The sequence below is a fragment of the Lissotriton vulgaris genome, unplaced genomic scaffold (genome assembly GCF_964263255.1).
Source record: "Lissotriton vulgaris unplaced genomic scaffold, aLisVul1.2 SCAFFOLD_655, whole genome shotgun sequence".
NCBI lineage: Eukaryota > Metazoa > Chordata > Amphibia > Caudata > Salamandridae > Lissotriton > Lissotriton vulgaris.
The window spans coordinates 62,053-80,489 of record NW_028242302.1 but is presented as its reverse complement, the minus strand read 5'-3'; the positions used below and the strand labels follow the sequence as shown (position 1 = coordinate 80,489).

The 18,437-nt window shown below is 44.5% G+C and overlaps 1 protein-coding gene across 1 annotated transcript in view; it reads right to left on the bottom strand.

The window, feature by feature from the left end:
* Positions 1 to 552: 552 nt before the first annotated feature.
* LOC147669002 (solute carrier family 22 member 15-like) overlaps positions 553 to 18,437 on the bottom strand; it is a gene marked incomplete at its 5' end in the record, with an annotated part of 58,745 nt that continues 40,860 nt past the window's right edge. Inside the window, 2 exons of the mRNA XM_086948291.1 lie at positions 553 to 5,850; positions 17,935 to 18,123. Of these exons, the coding sequence (XP_086804417.1) occupies positions 5,761 to 5,850; positions 17,935 to 18,123 (279 nt within the window). The remainder of the gene's footprint in view (positions 5,851 to 17,934; positions 18,124 to 18,437) is intronic.

Here is an 18,437-nt window from a genome sequence, read left to right as displayed (position 1 = left end):
ACGCTAAACAGGTGTAGACCAATCTTACCATGTTTACCACAAACAGCTTACACACTTTACACTGGACAGCAGTGCTAAAGTGCCCAGAGTCCTAAAACCACCAACACCAGGTCAGAAAAAAGACAAAAAGGCAAAAAGTTCAGGTATGACCCTACAAAAGGACCGGGTCCAACATCCATTGTCACCTCCAAAGCGTCTGTGCCTGAGTGACAGCCTGCTACTGTGAATGTACATGTCCATCATTGCCACCAGAGCATTACTCTCTGTGCCTCGCCGGAGTGACAGCCTGCAGCTGTGAATGTACAAATCCATCCTCATCTCGAGAGCACTACTGTCTGTGCCGTGCCGGAGTGACAGCCGGCTGCTGTGAGTGCAGAGTTCACACTCACCAGTACACAGTGTTACTGTTTGCACCAGATCCCACTATTGGGCAAAGACCATGCCTTCGGTTAGCTCATTAGACAATGTCTATACCCCCATGAAACAGGTCTGGAGGAAATGTGCTCAGCAGACAATACTTAAGACCACAGTACACAAAAATACATCACTCCCTTTCAAAGCAGTATATCTCCTTTATTATTGTGCGTGGGACCTTAGCAATGTAAATCTCCTCTTTAAGAGGACTTTTGTAAACAATATATCTTTAAAAACACATGTAATATTATCTCATTTGTTCTTTCAGATGAGCTGCTGTTCTGTGCATCTGGAGTGTCTGTTTGGCTGTACCCTTGAAGAGAAGACTGAAGGGCCTACATGCACAGAGCTCTTAAGCACTAAACTCAACACACTCCGATTCATAGGGCAGAGCAGACTGCAGGGTAACAGCGCGGGCAGAGCCAGAGTGTTTCTCCTCCATGTCACTCAACTTTCAAATGTAGAATCAGAACATTACAGGCTGCGCATATGCTGCCAATGCAGAGAAGGGGGATAGGGACAGTGGCTACTTATACTTAATTGCCACCTTAGAGGTGAACAGCTACATGTCCTCGACAGTCAATTGAGCCATTCTACTCTGGCGAGGGGGCTTGGGGTGAAAGACTGTCCATGGGTGAAAGGCTGTCCACCCTAGTGCTAATGAAAAAAGCAACAGATGGACAAAAACTTGTTAAAATAATAGTAAAATGAAATACAATTTTAAAATAGCCAAACTCCTGCCTTCAAGGCAGCGATGGCTAGATTCAGTAAACATGTAAAAAAACAAAGAAAAAAAAACAACCTTCACTTTATTTCATGGTGTAACAAACTTGGACCCCTTTCCTTTTAGTGTTGATCCAAAATAAATATTAATCTCAAGGCACATATTTAGCAGAAATAATGCATGAGGTAGCTTTAGACAGTTCAATGAAAGATGAGAAGGCAACTTCTATGTCCTGCCATTGTCTCTTCATGTAAAGCCCCGGTGAAGGACAGAAGCGGGCTTTGGTGCCAATATTATGACCCCCACGAAGGGAAACTGACCTCTCATTCAGTTAAGGAACCTGAGGTTTTACATTAAACTGCTGCTGAAGCTGGAAGATATCCTGAAACCACACAAGAGATGCTACTGCTTCCTTCTGATCTGATGTGGGTACCTCTACCTGCTGCACTGTCACGGCAACTAGAGGTACTCTGCAGCAGACTCACATGAGCTAGAATTCTACCATCTGACTCGTTTATTTCATCAGGAGCTGGTGATAGTCTACAATATACTAACAGGGCAAGTATTCCAACCGCAGACTCCTGCACTGCCGCAGCTGGAGGTACCTTTGGACAAACTCATATCAGCTAGAATTCTACCATCGGACTCCTGCACTACTGCCGTAGCTGGAGGTACCTTCGGACACACTGATAACAGCTAGAAGTCTACCATCCGACTCCTGCACTGCAGCAGAAGCTGGTGATAGTCTACAATATACTAACAGCGCAAGTATTCCACCAGCGACTCCAGCACTGCAGCAGTTGGAGGTACCTTCTGACACACAGATATCAGCTAGAATTCTATCGGACTCCTGCACTACTGCAGCAGCTGGAGGAAGCTTGCGACACAATGGAATCAGCTAGAATTCTAAAATCTGACTCCTGCATTGCAGCACGAGCTTGTGATAGTCTACAATATACTAACAGGAGATGGTGGTACCTTCGGACACACTTATATTGGCTAGAATTCTACCATCGGACTCCAGCACTACAGCAGTTGGAGGTACCTCGCGACACACTGATATCAGCTAGAATTCTATCGGACTCCTGTACTACTGCAGCAGCTGGAAGAAGCTTGAAACACAATGGTATCAGCTAGAATTCTATCATCCGACTCCTGCATTGCAGCAGGGGGTTGTGATAGTCTACAATGTACTAACAGGAGATGACGGTACCTTCGGACACACTGATATTGGCTAGAATTCTACCATCGGACTCCTGCACTGTCGCAGCTGGAGGTACCTCGCAGCACACTGATATCAGCTAGAGTTCTAACAGCGGACTCCTTCACTGCCGCAGCTGGAGGTACCTTTAGAAACACTGATATCATCTAGAATTCTACCATTGGACTACTGCACTACAGCAGAAGCTAGTGAAAGTCTACAATATACTAACAGGGCAGCTATTCCACCAGCGACTCCAGCACTGCAGCAGCTGGAGGTACCTTCGGACACACTGATATCATCTAGAATTCTACCATCAGACTCCTGCACTACTGCCGCAGCTGGAGGCAGCTTGCGACACACTGATATCAGCTAGAATTCTACCATCGTACTCCTGCACTGCAGCAGGAGCTGGTGATAGTCTACAATATACTAAAAGGGCAAGTATTCCACTAGCGGACTCCTGCACTACAGCAGCTGGAGGTACCTTCGGACACACTGATATCAGCTGGAATTCTACCAGCGGACTCCTGCACTGCCGCAGCTGAAGGTACCTTCGGACACACTGATATCAGCTGGAATTCTACCAGCGGACTCCTGCACTGCCGCAGCTGAAGGTACCTTCGGACACACTGATATCAGCTGGAATTCTACCAGCGGACTCCTGCACTACTGCCGCAGCTGGAGGTACCTTCGGACACACTGATATCAGCTGGAATTCTACCATCGGACTCCTGCACTGCCGCAGCTGGAGGTAGCTTGCGACACACTGGCATCACCTAGACTTCAGCCCTCGTCCTTCTGCACTACAGCAGGAGCTGGTGATAGTTTACAATATGATACCCGGGCAAGTATTCTACTAGCGGACTCCAGCACTGCTGCAGCTAGAGGTACCTTTGGACACACTGATATCAGCTAGAATTCTACCATCGGACTCCTGCACTGCCGCAGCTGGAGGTAGCTTGCGACACACTGATATCAGCTAGAGTTCTACCAGCGGACTCCTTTACTGCCGCAGCTGGAGGTACCTTCGGACACACGGATATCAGCTAGAATTCTACCATCGGACTCCTGCACTGTTGCAGCAGCTGTAGGTACCATGCAACACACTGACATGAGGTAGAAATCTATGATAAGCCCTCTGTACAGCCGCTGGAGCTGGAGGTACTCTGCAACACACTGACATGAGCTAGAATTCCATAATCAGTCCTCTGTATTGTGCAGCAGCTGGAGGTACCCTGCAACAAAGTGACATGAGCTAGAATGTTACGACCAGCCCTCTGTACTGTGCAGCAGCTGGAGGTATCCTGCAACACACCGACATGACCTAGAATTCTACGATCACCTCTCTAGCGCTGCCCCCTGCACCTCTGCTGGAGGTACTCTCCTTCATAATGACAAGCGTGGGAGATCTTTCGTTCACCGCCTGCGCTGCTGCAGCGGCTGGAGCACCCTCATAAGCACTGGCACAAACTAGAGTTTCACCACCAGCAATGCCGCTGAGGCGGAAATCTTATATTACAATTTCCCATGATACCACGAGCTACGGTTCTATCAGCTACACTGCCACGGACGAACGGCTAATTGTACTCCATCCCTGATACCTACATGAGCTGAGGCCCTACCCAGTCACCTTGGTCATTATGTACTGGTTGTTCAACAGTGAATAAGAAAAACAGGCAAAATAGATTATGTACCGGGGTATGAGGGCGAGGGAGGAGGGGAGACACACTCAGCAGATCATGTAGCGGGGTATACAGCAAGGAGTAAGGGAAAGAAACTAGTTCATTAAGTGGTGTGCACAGGACAATAGTGGACACGAGTGGAGACTGACCTAGCGATCATATAGCGTGACACAGGGCAAGGAGTAAGGGAAAGAAACTAGTACATTAGGTTGTGGCCATAGGAGAATTATAGGGGAGACAGTCCCAGCAAATCATGTACCGGGGCAACAATAAAAGAGATAAGGGCCTAGGGGGATACAGCAATGAATGCAAACCTAGGGAAAGAGCAAGGGCAGAATCACCTAGAAGCAGTAAACAAGGGGCCTGTTCACAGGTAAAGGCAACTGACATACGGGGTTACGTACAGGGACAGAGACAATGCAGAAAAAACCATAAAGGATTGTGTAGGTGATGGAATGGAGAAAAAGATACGCACAAAGGAAGTGAGTATATGCACAGGATTTACCATCTGGGAATAGCAAATGCCCATTTTATGCCATTCTATGCAAAGACACATTTTGTGAGCAATGGGCGCTGTCCTTGAATAGACTACTCTCAATCTGTAGCCATAGGAGGCACCGCTCTCGCACAATGTGCGGGGACATGCAGGCAGAACGTGTCTGCTTGTGCGTGCATGTCCGATTACCTGCTGGTCCATTCATCAAGTACTACTTCTGAAGTCACCAAGTGCAACCCCTAGTAATCAAGGACTTAAAACACAGGGACATTATGGGAGAAGAAGCATCACCATACCTAGGGTCATAAACCAGTTGGAACTGCGTGGAGATGGTATGGTAAAAGCTCTTCATCGAAGGAATGTGTAGTAAAAGAGAAGGGATGTCTTGGTCAGTACTCGCAACTTGTAATGCCACTGTACATAAAGGCCCCTTCATACCACCAGCAGCGTTCCCTACTACTTCTAGGCACAATCAGATCAATGCCAACCGTAAGCAGCTCCACTCTCAGCACAGGTCAGCCTAGTGCCGCAAGATACCTCTGTAACTGATGAGCGGATGCTGTTTAATCACGGTGAGAAGCCATTGTATACCTGGCGACCCACCGTTTCCCCTCTAACTCGCTGTTTCTCCCTACACGAGGACAGCCTTGGAACCCATCAGCACCCGCCACATTGAGAAGCAACCACGGTCTCAATAAGAACCAAGACAAAGGCTTCGACCAGGACCTGTGGTTCCTCAACCTTGAATCTCCCATCAATTGACATTCACTGGTCAAGTTATTCACTGGTTTGCGCCTTGAGGGATGCTGGGGAATAAACATGTGAATCTCTGGAAAATAGCAAGTTAGCGGACCGAGAAATGAGACATAATGGTGAACACATCACAAGCGTCGCGTACACCCCTACAACTGAAGGCACCACATTAACAGTAAGACGTCTATTGCTCTCTAACTCTTACCATCGTCAGAGACCCTTTTAGATCATACGGTCGCTGCCAATAATTGACAACTGTTGGATTTATAAAAATAGACATTCTGTTGCATAGGAGTCTTTTTTCAATGCTCGTCATGGACGTTACTTTTAAATAAAGAGGTTGTGAGGAGTTCCTCCAACCTCAGGCCAACAAAGCAGCAGAGCAGTCTCTGGAAGCCCGTCAATGCCACGCAACGAGTCCCCGTTTGGTCGACGGACGCAGGGCCCGAGGGATGCTCGTACAGGGCACTCTTTGGCACGACTAAAGTCATTTTAACAGCTGCTCCTCCTCTTCCTCAGCGTCATAGAACTCTTCCTCTGCACTGCTGCTCTCCGCACTTGGGTCTTCTCGGTCACTCTACAAGAGATAGAAAACATTCACATGTAAAGCATGCTTTCAATCGACAAGAACACACACTCAGAACTCTTAGAAGGTCAAGTCTGGCATCCTACGTTGTAAGGAAGGAGCTCGTAGTCCTTGTACACACCAGGGAGGCGCCCCATGCAAGAACTGACAACACTGAGCAGGTGAGGACATCGCAAGATGCATTGACTGCCTCAATGTGCCTTGTATCGGAGGCATTTAACTAAAGATTCTGATTCATCGGGCACTAATCGTCAATTTGAAATTTTAAGGAAATTTACAGCATGATACGACATCGCTTTCAGAATTTAAATTAGTTTTGGTTCTAGTTACCCAATGCGAGATCGCCAAAAACCAGGATTTAAGAATGTGCTCCAGCTTGATGTCTGGTGGAGTTTGGTGGAACACGGAGAAATTCTTTCACTAGACGGAACCTGAGATGAACAATACCAGTCCCAGGTCCGCTCTGCACAGAGCTTGCGAGCTTGCACGCGCACAGCTTCGGTCTGGTCCTGCGGCTCTCTAGCCTATCCTCTCTGAAAACCAGATCCCTTGTCACCAAGTATTCCCCTCTAAGGCAACATGTGAAAGGGCAGCAGAATGAGGTCAATTGAACTGCAGAAAAAAGGCAATAAGGTAGGGAAAAAGGAAAATGCTACTTACCAGTATGCATCTGTTCTTGGCATGCAAAGCTGGTGATCCGTATACTTGTGCATAGATCGGTGTTGGGCTCGGATGTTTGCACTTTGTTGATGTCTTGGAATAAGTTCTTTGTAGTCACGAGATGGGCGACTCCTCCTTATGAGGATAGTGCGCAGGGGCATCGACTCTATGTTTTTTTCTACGCCATAAAGGGTGATGATGGAGTTTGTGAGAAATAGCAAGAGATAGCCATGTGTGAGGTATCTAAGTAAGATAGTACTGCAACAGATAAAGGTACCTGGGGAGGCGGGTGCGTGCATATAATTCTGCAGCTCTACATGCCAAGAACAGATGCATACTGGTAAGTAGCATTTTCCGTTTTAGGCATACGAGGGTCAGAATATATACTTGTGCATAGACTGTACAGCAGTACTCTCCCTAGCGGTGGCCACCTGCATCTGTTGCAGTGGTTTGAAAAAGTGTCCTTAGTACAGCCTGGCCCACACTAGCCTGTTGTTTTGCCTGCACATCTACACAATAGTGTTTTGTGAAGGTGTGTGGTGTAGCCCAAGTTGCTGCTTTACAAATGTCATCCATGGGAATGTTCCCTAAGAATGCCATAGAAGCCCCTAATTTGCGTGTGGAATGCGTTCTAGGGGAAATGGATAATGTATGCTTTGCTTTTTGGTAGCATATCTGGATCCACCTGGCAATTCCAGCTTTTGATATAGGATTGCCCTTATATGGTGGTGAGAAAGCTACAAAAAGTGGTTTACTTTTCCTGAAAGTTTTTGTCCTGTCAATGCATTAAAGAATAGCTCCTTTGACGTGAAGAGTATGTAGAGCCCGTTCTGCTACTGAGTCTGGTTGAGGAAAAAAGACTGGTAGTTCAACAAACTGGTTAAGGTGGAAAGCAGAAACTACTTTTGGTAAGAATTTAGGGTTTGTCTTAAGAACCACTTTGTTGTGATGTATTTGTAAAAATGGTTCTTGTATGGTTAATGCCTGGAGTTCACTAACTCTCCTGAGAGATGTGATGGCCACAAGGAAGGCTACTTTCCATGTGAGAAACTGTAGTTCACATTTATCTATAGGTTCACATGGGGACCCATGAGCCTGGTAAGGACAATGTTTAGATTCCACACTGGAACTCGGGGAGGAATTATTCTCTTAAGGCCTTCCTCGAATGCTTTAATGGAAGGTACCCTAAACAATGACAAGTGTTGTTTGTTTTTTAGGTAAGCAGCTACAGCAGCAAGATGTAATCGTATAGAGGTAAATGCTAGATTACATTTTTGTAGATGCAGGAGATAACAAATAATGTTTTGAGTTGAAGCATCTAGCGGATTGATTGGGTTGTTATTGCAGTAGATCACAAATCTTTCCCATTTAGCGGCCTGGCATGCTCTAGGGGTAGGACGTCTAGCCTCCGTGATGACGTTCATACACTCTGGCGGGAGATTGAGGTAACCAAGACTTCAGGAGCCAGATCACTAGGTTAAGTTGAGCAGGATCTGGATGCCTCATCTCTCCATGGTTCTGCGTGAGAAGCTTTGGGGAGAGGTGCAACTTTTGATGTGGAACTACAGAGTTCCAGCAGGGTTGTGAACCATGGTTGCCGGGCCCCTGTTGGAGCAACTAGGATCATTCTGAGAGATTGTTGTTTGAGCTTCCAAAGCACTAATGAAATGAGCGGGAGAGGCGGAAAAGCGTACGCAAATCTGCCTGACCAGTTCATCCATATCGCATTGCCTTTGGACAACGGGTGTGGATACCTGGAGGCGAAGCTTGGGCATTTTGTGTTTAAATGTGTGGTGAACAGATCCATGTCTGGGTGGCCCCACATTTGAAAAAAATGGATGAAGAACTTGAGGATGAAGATCCCATTCGTGGATTTGCTGTGTATGACGGCTGAGCAGATCCTCAATCTGATTGTGTACCCCTGGAAAATGTGCTGCTAGAAGGTATATCTTTTGTGGGATGGCCCATCTCCATATGCTTTGCGCTAGTTGAGAAAGCTGCAAAGAATGTGTTCCTCCTTGGTTTGGTATATAATACATTGTTGTCATATTGTCGGTGTGGACAATAACAGTTTTGCTGATGAGATGTGTCTGGAATGATTTCAATGCTAGAAAGATTGCCAGTGATTCCAGGTGATTGATGTGGATCACTTTTTGTTGAGGGGTCCACCTGCCCTGAATTGTATGGTTTAAGAGATGGGCTCCCCAGCCGGTGAGCGATGCGTCCGCTGTTAGCACTATCTGTGGGACTGGGTCTTGGAACAGCCGCCCTTTGGAAAGGTTTTGTGTGTTCCACCACTGCAGAGAGCGATGTGTGCGGCAGTCCACCAACACCAGATCTGAAAGTTGAACTTGAGTCTTGTTCTACTGAGGTGCTAAACATTCTTGTAAAGTAGGGGAGGTTCGGTTGTTATTACCTCGGCCTCTCCCCTTGTTATTATTTCCTCAGTACCCACCTCTAAAATATGTCTTGTTGGGGGATGTTTGTGTGGGACTCGTGCAGGAGGAAGAAGTGTCTATGCTAATGTTTTTGGATGCACCCCTATAAAAGGAGCGACAAAAGGAATCTTGTGGTGTTTTAGATTGTAATGCTCCCATTGATTTTGCAGTGTCTGTGTCTTTGTTTATTTTTTCCAAAGCTGTATCCAGAGCTGGGCCAAAGAGGTGTTCTTGATCGAACGGCAGATTTAAGATAGTTTTTTGCGCTCCTTGTTTAAAACCAGAAATGCGCAACCATGCGAAGTAAGACACTGGTGTTGAGAGATGTAGATGCAGTGTCTGCTGCATCGAGGGCACAAATGATGGATGCATTTGTAATTAACTTGCCCTCTTGGACCAGATCGTTGGCTTTAGCTTTGTATTGGTCAGGTAAATGTTGAATAAGATCTTCAAGCTCATCGTAGTGAGTCCCGTCATATCTGGCAAGAACAGCTTGTGCATTAGCTATTCTCCAGTGATTGGCTGCTTGGGAGGCAACTCATTTGCCTGATGCATCCAGCAGTTTAGACTCTTTTTCTGGAGGTGGAGCATCAACAGAGGTTTGGGAATTAGCCCGTATCCTTGCATTTGAGACTACCAAAGAATCTAAAGGGAGTTGTCCTTCAATGTAAATTGGAATGTTAGGGGCAGGTTTATATTTTTATCAATCCGAGGATTGAGAATCCTGGTCCTGATAGGGTCTTTAAATATGCCTGGCGCGGATCTAGACACGGCCATGGTGGCAGAGAAAGCAGCATTTATTAATAGAGGCTGTGCTCAGAAGTGGAGCAGGGTATGGGGGGCTTGGAACAAATTCAGGGGGTACATTTGTGAGCCACCAAGGACACAGAAGGAAAGAGAGTCGGAAGATGACAATGGTGGGGGGAAGTGAAGTTCTTGAGGGGGATACTGCACTCTGCTATACTGTGTATACCATTATTGCGAACACTGCCATAATGCCGATGATGTCAGAATTGATTGTCTGCATGTACTATTTGACCAACATGTGCCTTGATTATAAATTGATACTTGTATAGCGCACTATTCACCCGTAAGGGTCTTAAGGCGCTTGTACGAATACCGCTGTGGAACCCGTCCTGGCTTTCCCTGTGAGGCGTCCACTCCTGGGCACCCCCAAGGGGAGGCCAGGCATCCATTTAGCGTTGTGGGGGCCGTTGTGGAGATTAAGCAAGCTATTGCCCAGAGTTGCAGAGTGGGACTCCATGATTGGAATAGGCACCAAGGCGAGAATTATCAGGTCCGTGGAATTTTGAGCCCAAGACCCGCCGAGGTGGGGAATTGAACCCTGGTCCCGGGCTAGACCTCTGCATCAGGGTCTGCCGCTCTAATCATTGAGCCACACTTCTCCATTATAATTACAATAAAAAGAGTTAAAAAAAATATGCCTGGCACATGTTTAATGACATCTTTAAGCATGGGTAATGTCTGTATTGATTTTTGTGACTGAGCAAATGTATCAAGTAGGAAATCCTCCTGAATGGAATCTGAATGTTGTTGAACCCCACGATATTGGGCAGGATATCAGACTAAAACCTATATTGTCGTCTGGAGGGGATGGTCTAAATGGGTATACATCCGGATCAGGTATGTCTGGAGGATCTGTGGGATTGTTGTAATCATTCCATGCATCCTGTGGTGGAATAGTGTCATCATCAGGGTCATCTAAAGCAGGGGTCTCCAAACCGGTCCTGGAGGGCCAGATCCATGCCAGATTTTTAAAATTACTACATGTATCTCAATGGGGATATCCAAAATATCTGGCATGGATCCGGCCCCCAGGACCGGTTTGGAGACCCCTAATCTAAGGGATCCTTATAGTGTCCACCCCCGTCCCCTAGATCATCCTCATCCTGTAGTGGTAAGGGTGAGTATGGAAGTATTGGAGAGAGTCTAGGAGAGTGTATAGGAGAGTTTGTAGGAGACAAAGATTTGGTAGGAAGAACAGGAGAAGAGAGTTTTAAGGGTGAAGTTGCAAAATCTCATTTCTTCACAGGTACCTCAGGAGAGTGGGAGGTATCCGATTTACCCTTCATTGCTGGAACATTAACAATATGGCCTGTTTTAGAGTCAACATGTAATGTCTTTTGTTTCGGATCAAATGGATCTGGCCGAAACAGTTCTTCCTGGTTGGTGTCTGCTTCTGGTGCTGATTTTTTTTGGTTCCGATAGTGGTTTTGATTTGGGCTCTGAAGCCGTAGAAGGGATCTTGTGCTCCTTCGATGTCGAGTCCGAAATCTTCTTCGGATCCGAAGGTTTTTGGTGTTGTTTCGGTTTCGAGGACTTATGGCCTTTTGGTGCCGAGGGTTTCATTACCGAGGCCGTTTTGGGTGTCACAGGAATAGGGTGTATCCCTGATTTTGGTACCAACTGTGTTTTATGGGTAACCAGATGCGGCTTGCTTGGTCCTGATCGGGTCCATCGTCGAAACTATTGTCCGGCACCAGTGCAGCCTTTTAAGCCATAACGTGTCGTTGAGCCCGACGATCACGATAGTCTTCTTGGAGCGAAAAGAAGCGCAGGGCTGGCAATCCCTTTCCTCGTGTTCTGGTGAGAGGCAAAGGTTGCAGACCTTGTGGTGGTTACTATGTGGAAATTTAGCTCCACACTGGAGGCATTTTTCAAATGAAGTCCTTCCCATTAGCCATAGGACCGAATGGCACCGATAGGCCCAGCGGCACGCATCAACCACCAGAATCGAGGATTTTAAGGTTAGAGCATGAAAGGGCACGCAAACGAAACAATACCATCGAGTGTTGATGGGTTGCGCGTCGAAAAGGGTTGGAAACACGGTGCCGTACCAGAGCGCAGCAGATCACATCCGAACCCGATCGCAGAAAAATACTATTAAAAGATGGAGCCGATGCCCATGTGCTCTATCCTCCAGGAGGAGTCTTCTATCTTGTGACTATAAAGACTTCTTCCAATACAACAACAAAGTGCAAACATCAGAGCCCAACACCAGATGGCGATCTGTGCAACACCAGACGGCGATCTATGCACAAGTATGTATTCTACAGCTCATATGCCTCGAAACAATATTTTCCAAATCGGACTACGTGTCCCAGCATGCATTACATAGTTACCGCAATCGGCATGGCCCACTAGGGATTGTATATAAAGAAGCATGAAGTGAAGTACTTGGAACTTCTTTGGCGCATCTTAAACTGCCCATGAAGAAGAGGCTGTGGCCTCGAAACGCGTTGGCAATAAAGGAATTACCTGGAAGACTCATGCTGGTCTTTCATCTTTAATTAACCGGAAGGTTAACATTGGCTGGGAGTGCGTCCTAGTAGCTTGCAGATATATATACATATATATAGTGGCGTAAGTTATAGTTAGCTCAGATATATATATACATATATATATATATATATATATATATATATATATATACACATATATATACATATATATATATATACATATTCACTGAAAAAAACATAGGTTATAGACCATATATAGTTAGGAATTAGCATTTACAAAACCTTATTTTACTCACACAAAACCATTGAAATTCGCATATATAGTTAGTTGCACTAACTATATATCGCGCACCCGCAATCCACTGCTGATGATGTCACATATTACATCATTCATGACATGGTCAGTGACATCACTGATGACATCACTGATGACATCTCAAATGACATCACTGATGACATCTCAAATGACATCACTGATGACATCCCTGATAACATCTCAAATGACATCACTGATGACATCTCATTTGACATTACTGATCACATCACTGATGATATCATTCATGTGATAATACGATGAACCTCTTCAGACTCTAATATAACTTTAGATACAATCAGTGTAAACAGACACTCACACCCCGTCACTCATCCATGGAGTTACTCACACACCTAGTCAGTCATGTAAAGAATCAATCACACCTCCATTTCCTCAACTATACAGTTATACACACCTTACTTATTCAAACATATACTAACACATATTTACTCTCTTATACAATCCCTGATACAAGTTCACAATGATCCATACAGCCACTCACACATTCACTGGCTCTTATGCACAGTTAGTTATATATGTCAACTCTCACATGTACTGTGTTTTACATATGTACTTACTTTGACATGTAGCACTGAGATATCCATTCACTCACCAATACACTCATGCACACAGTCAACCACCCATACAGCTGTTTCCACATGCACTTTTGAACCCATACATCTAGTGAATCAACTGCTCACACATCTATGCACAGAGTCATACACCTCCCAGCCACCCACACACACACTCTCTCCCATACAAATACTTGGGCAACCAATCAATAACCCATATAGTTACTCATATAGCTACTGATCAACACATGCAGCAGTTTACAGAACAACAGACATAATGATGCACAAATTAAGACAGTTTAGTCACTAAACCATGCACTCAGTGAGACACATTTAATCACTCACTCATACAGTCAGTCAGACACCTACTAAATCCTTCATCCAGACACTTATACATCCACTCATTCTTCAATATGTAAGACATATTTTAACTTTACAGAAGCATACAGTCACTGGATGTTGTCATCAGTGATGTCAATTGAGATGTCATCAGTGATGTCATCAGTGATGTCACTGACCATGTCATGAATGATGTAATATGTGACATCATCAGCAGTGGATTGCGGGTGCGCGATATATAGTTAGTTCAACTAACTATATATGCGAATTTCAATGGTTTTGTGTGAGTAAAATAAGGTTTTGTAAATGCTAATTCCTAACTATATATGGTCTATAACCTATGGTTTTTTCAGTGAATTTTCAAGGTTTTGTACATGCTAACTCCTAACTATATATGGTCTATGACACCCCTCATTTTTTTCCTTTTCAAATTAAATGTATTAAGTGTTACCACTTCATTCCAATCAAGATGACTTCAGGTGTGCCATACTTTTGTCATAAGTAAGACTGTTAGAGTTCTAGTTGTTCTTTAGAACACTCTGGGACATTCTGTCATTGGGCTATAGTTGGGCTACATCTGGCTGATATTTGGGCTACATTTGGGCTCTTTTGTCTCTGGTGGCCATCTTGGGAGACTGCATATCAGAATTTTTTTAATGAAATATAAGAGGATTTGAGAAGTCACTCAAAATGTGCCCTAATTTTTCTTTCTTCAGCAATAATCATAATTTCTATGGAAAAATGAACCCCCTCATTTGTTCCTTTGCAAATTAAATGTTTTAAGTGTTAACACTTTATTCCATCAGTGATGTCACTGACCATGTCATGAATGATGTAATATGTGACATCATCAGCAGTGGATTGCGGGTGCGCGATATATAGTTAGTGCAACTAACTATATATGGAATTTCAATGGTTTTGTGTGAGTAAAATAAGGTTTTGTAAATGCGAATTCCTAACTATATATGGTCTATAACCTATGGTTTTTTCAGTGAATTATATATATATATATATATATATATATATATATATATATATATATATATATATATATATATATATATATATATATATTACCAACACACAGTTCCCATCCGTGGAGCTGCTACGCAAATGAGGACACTCCAGCCCAGTTTTTCGATCTCCGCTTTTAGATTTATTTCCTGCGCACACACACAGCTAACAAGCAAACGCGTTTCGGCGTTGCCGCCTTCGTCAGTGCTCGCCAACGGAGTCATTTTTTAGAGTTTAAATAAAGTTAACATTCACAAAAACATCACGTGTTAAAATGGTAAACATAAAAGAGGCACACTAAATTCATTTGCATTCGGCAGCCATCTTTGAATGGTTAAATCACCATTCGCATTCTAATATGCTGCTAAGGATGTTTCCTCATTAACTAGAAATGCGTAATTTTATACAACGTATTTAAATTTTTCAATACATTTTTATAATCTCATTTTGGAACGTTTTATCCATATTGCTCTTAATACATATCTACTGTATTTTTCATACGTTCCTTTGCCTAGTTGAGGATACAGTCTTATTGTTCCTGCCCTGGATGGGCATACTCACCCATTCTTAATGCAGAATGCGTCAGAGAACATTTTAGAGAGTGTGCCTCAGGGTATCCTAGTAAACATTTTTCTGTTCTCAGGCCAGTTATATTTACAACTGCAGGGGACCGCAATGGGCACGTGCTTCGCCCCCAGTTACGCAAATTTATTTGTGGGCTGGTGGGAGGAGCACGTGGCCTGGGCGGGGCCCAACGAAAAGTGGGTGGAGAAAATCTCTCTGTGGACCCGCTACATTGATGATCTTTTCATCGTGTGGCGGGGATCACATGAGGAGGCCGAGGAATACATAAGAAGCCTCAATGAGAATAATCTCAATTTGAGATTTACTAGCAACATCAGCAAAGAGGAGGTTTTCTACCTAGACCTAAGGGTATACATACAGGATAACAAAATAGAAACATCCCTGTACAGAAAGCCGACCGCCGGCAATACGATTTTACATGCCGGAAGTTGCCACCCACGCTCGGTAGTTAACAACATACCACTGGGGGAGTTCTTACGCATCAAGCGGAACTGCTCCACAGATCAAGAGTACAAAAAGGCTAAAAAAGAGTCCAGAGGAAGATTTGAGAGAAGAGGCTACTTCAGAGGGATTTTGGATGAGGCAGAGAGGAGAAGTGACTCACGACCAAGGGAGGAACTCCTGGTAGATAAAGTTAAGACAGGAGATGCATCGTTGAGGTTGATAACCAACTTCAATGATAAATCATCGGAGGTATTCCAAATCCTACGCAGGAATTGGAATATACTGAAATCAGACAGTATAGTGGGGAAGTCACTATCTGATTACCCACTGGTTACCTATCGTAGAAGTCACTCATTGAAGGACCATCTAGTGAGTAGCCACTTCGAGAGCAAGAAGAGAAAGAAAGCTCCTGCATTGGGTTTTTACCCATGCATGAAATGCAAGGCCTGCAAAAATTCCCAGAAAGTGAAAGAGTATGAAGTACCGGGAAGGGGGCAAAGAAAGAAAAAAATTCTAAAACTGCTAAACTGCAATTCTGAGTTTACGGTGTATTGCTTAGTATGCCCATGTGGAAAGAGATACGTGGGCAGCACCATCAAGCAGACCAAGTTGAGGGTCCTCGAGCATATGAGGGCCATCAACCTGAAAGATCAGGCATACCCAGTGGCTCGCCACTATGAAAAAGAGCACCAAAGTAATAACAACTTGCTATCCTTTTTCATACTGGATCAGCTGGTGAGGACAGAAAGAGGAGGAGACTGGGTTAGGAAGCTGAGAATGCTGGAATCTCGCTACATTATTATGTTGCAGACCAAGATCCCGACAGGCCTGAACAATGAAGAGGAGATGTGGGCACATCTATAGGAATGGTCCAACTACACCATTAAATGTACAGAACCCCCCGAGCTGAATACTCTTTGTAAAATTCACATAAATCATGACACTGCACGCTGCCCCAATCACCTTATATGAGGGTTTCTCTCCAAAATATATGGAGTATATTAAAAGCCCATCCAGGGCACTATAATTACTAGGATACCCTGAGGCACACTCTCTAAAATGTTCTCTGACGCATTCTGCATTAAGAATGGGTGAGTATGCCCATCCAGGGCTGGAACAATAAGACTGTATCCTCAACTAGGCAAAGGAACGTAAGAAAAATACAGTAGATATGTATTAAGAGCAATATGGATAAAACGTTCCAAAATGAGATTATAAAAATGTATTGAAAAATTTAAACACGTTGTATAAAATTACGCATTTCTAGTTAATGAGGAAACATCCTTAGCAGCATATTAGAATGCGAATGGTGATTTAACCATTCAAAGATGGCTGCCGAATGCAAATGAATTTAGTGTGCCTCTTTTATGTTTACCATTTTAACACGTGATGTTTTTGTGAATGTTAACTTTATTTAAACTCTAAAAAATGACTCCGTTGGCGAGCACTGACGAAGGCGGCAACGCCGAAACGCGTTTGCTTGTTAGCTGTGTGTGTGCGCAGGAAATAAATCTAAAAGCGGAGATCGAAAAACTGGGCTGGAGTGTCCTCATTTGCGTAGCAGCTCCACGGATGGGAACTGTGTGTTGGTAATATATTACGCGCCCCACCGCGCGTTGAGGAGGCACCCGGAGTAAAGTGGAGCGGTAGGAGGTGGTTGGAGTTATGGATATATATATATATATATATATATATATATATATACACACACACACACACACACACACCCACACACACGCACGCACACACGCACGCACACACACACGCACACACACACACACTGACCTAGAAAGAGACACATATCAATCTCCAAAAAGGAGGCAAGGAAAAAGAGAAGAATGAATGAAAAAAGGAATAACTCGCACAGCTGCTGTAAGATGCCTCAGATGAGATCTAGGTGCAAACATAGACGTTGGCTCTTCAAAGGAGAACAGCTGACAATTAAGTGAAATAGGTACAACACAATGCACCAGAGAAGTATTAAAACACATTGCTATATGTTGCTATCCGCATTACTTGCATGTATTGTGTAACACACATGTTCATATTGTGATGCATCCACATATGTAAAAGGTTACAGAGGATCCAGAGGGAATGGTTCTTTATGAGAGTTGCTTCTCCACTCTTGCTCCATTACAAACATGATCATTGTAATACTTTCCGACAGGTGTTGCGTTCCACACATCTCTTGTGTGTATAAACAACCCTCTAGCCAATTGGGCAAGACCTTTTGATTTCCTCAGCTCTGTTGGCCTTTAGACTATCTACACAAGCCTGGGGACTGGAGAAGAGGAAGCCGAGGGAACAACACATCCGTCAGGGGACATGGATTTGGCATTTCAGGTAACCTTAATGAAGGTATCACTTATACCCATATCGTTTCAACTGTTTTTGCAAATATTGAGGCATTCGAGGTATCCTGTGCTACAGTGTGGAGGAAGACTTACCTCTGTGCTCTTGAAGGACTGCAGGGGTACGGCTTCGTCCCCCAGGCGGCGGTAGACGCACGTATCCAAGTCTGCTATGGTTTCTGGTAGGATGGTGTTTAGTGTCTCAGGCAGGAGGAGGCCCAGGAGGCCAGCAGACATCCCGGTGGCACCAAAGATGATGAAAGGCAGTGCCCACTGCACGTACCTCTGTGGGACAACAGGAGAACAGGATGTAAGAAATTTGTCAACACTCATAGCTGCACACTTTAAATGTTTCACTCATTTTATAACATCTGGTCTCACACACTTCAATAGAGTCTCATTCACTTTATAATCTCTGGCTTCACACAGTTCAAGGGAGTCTCACTCACTCACTCGACACATATACTTCAACGAGGTCTCACCTTTTCCCTGTCCGCTGACTACATACACTGCACTGAAGCCTCGCTCTTTCCCTGTCCGCTGACTACATATACTGCACTGAAGCCGCGCTCTTTTCCTATCCACTCGCCTCATACTCT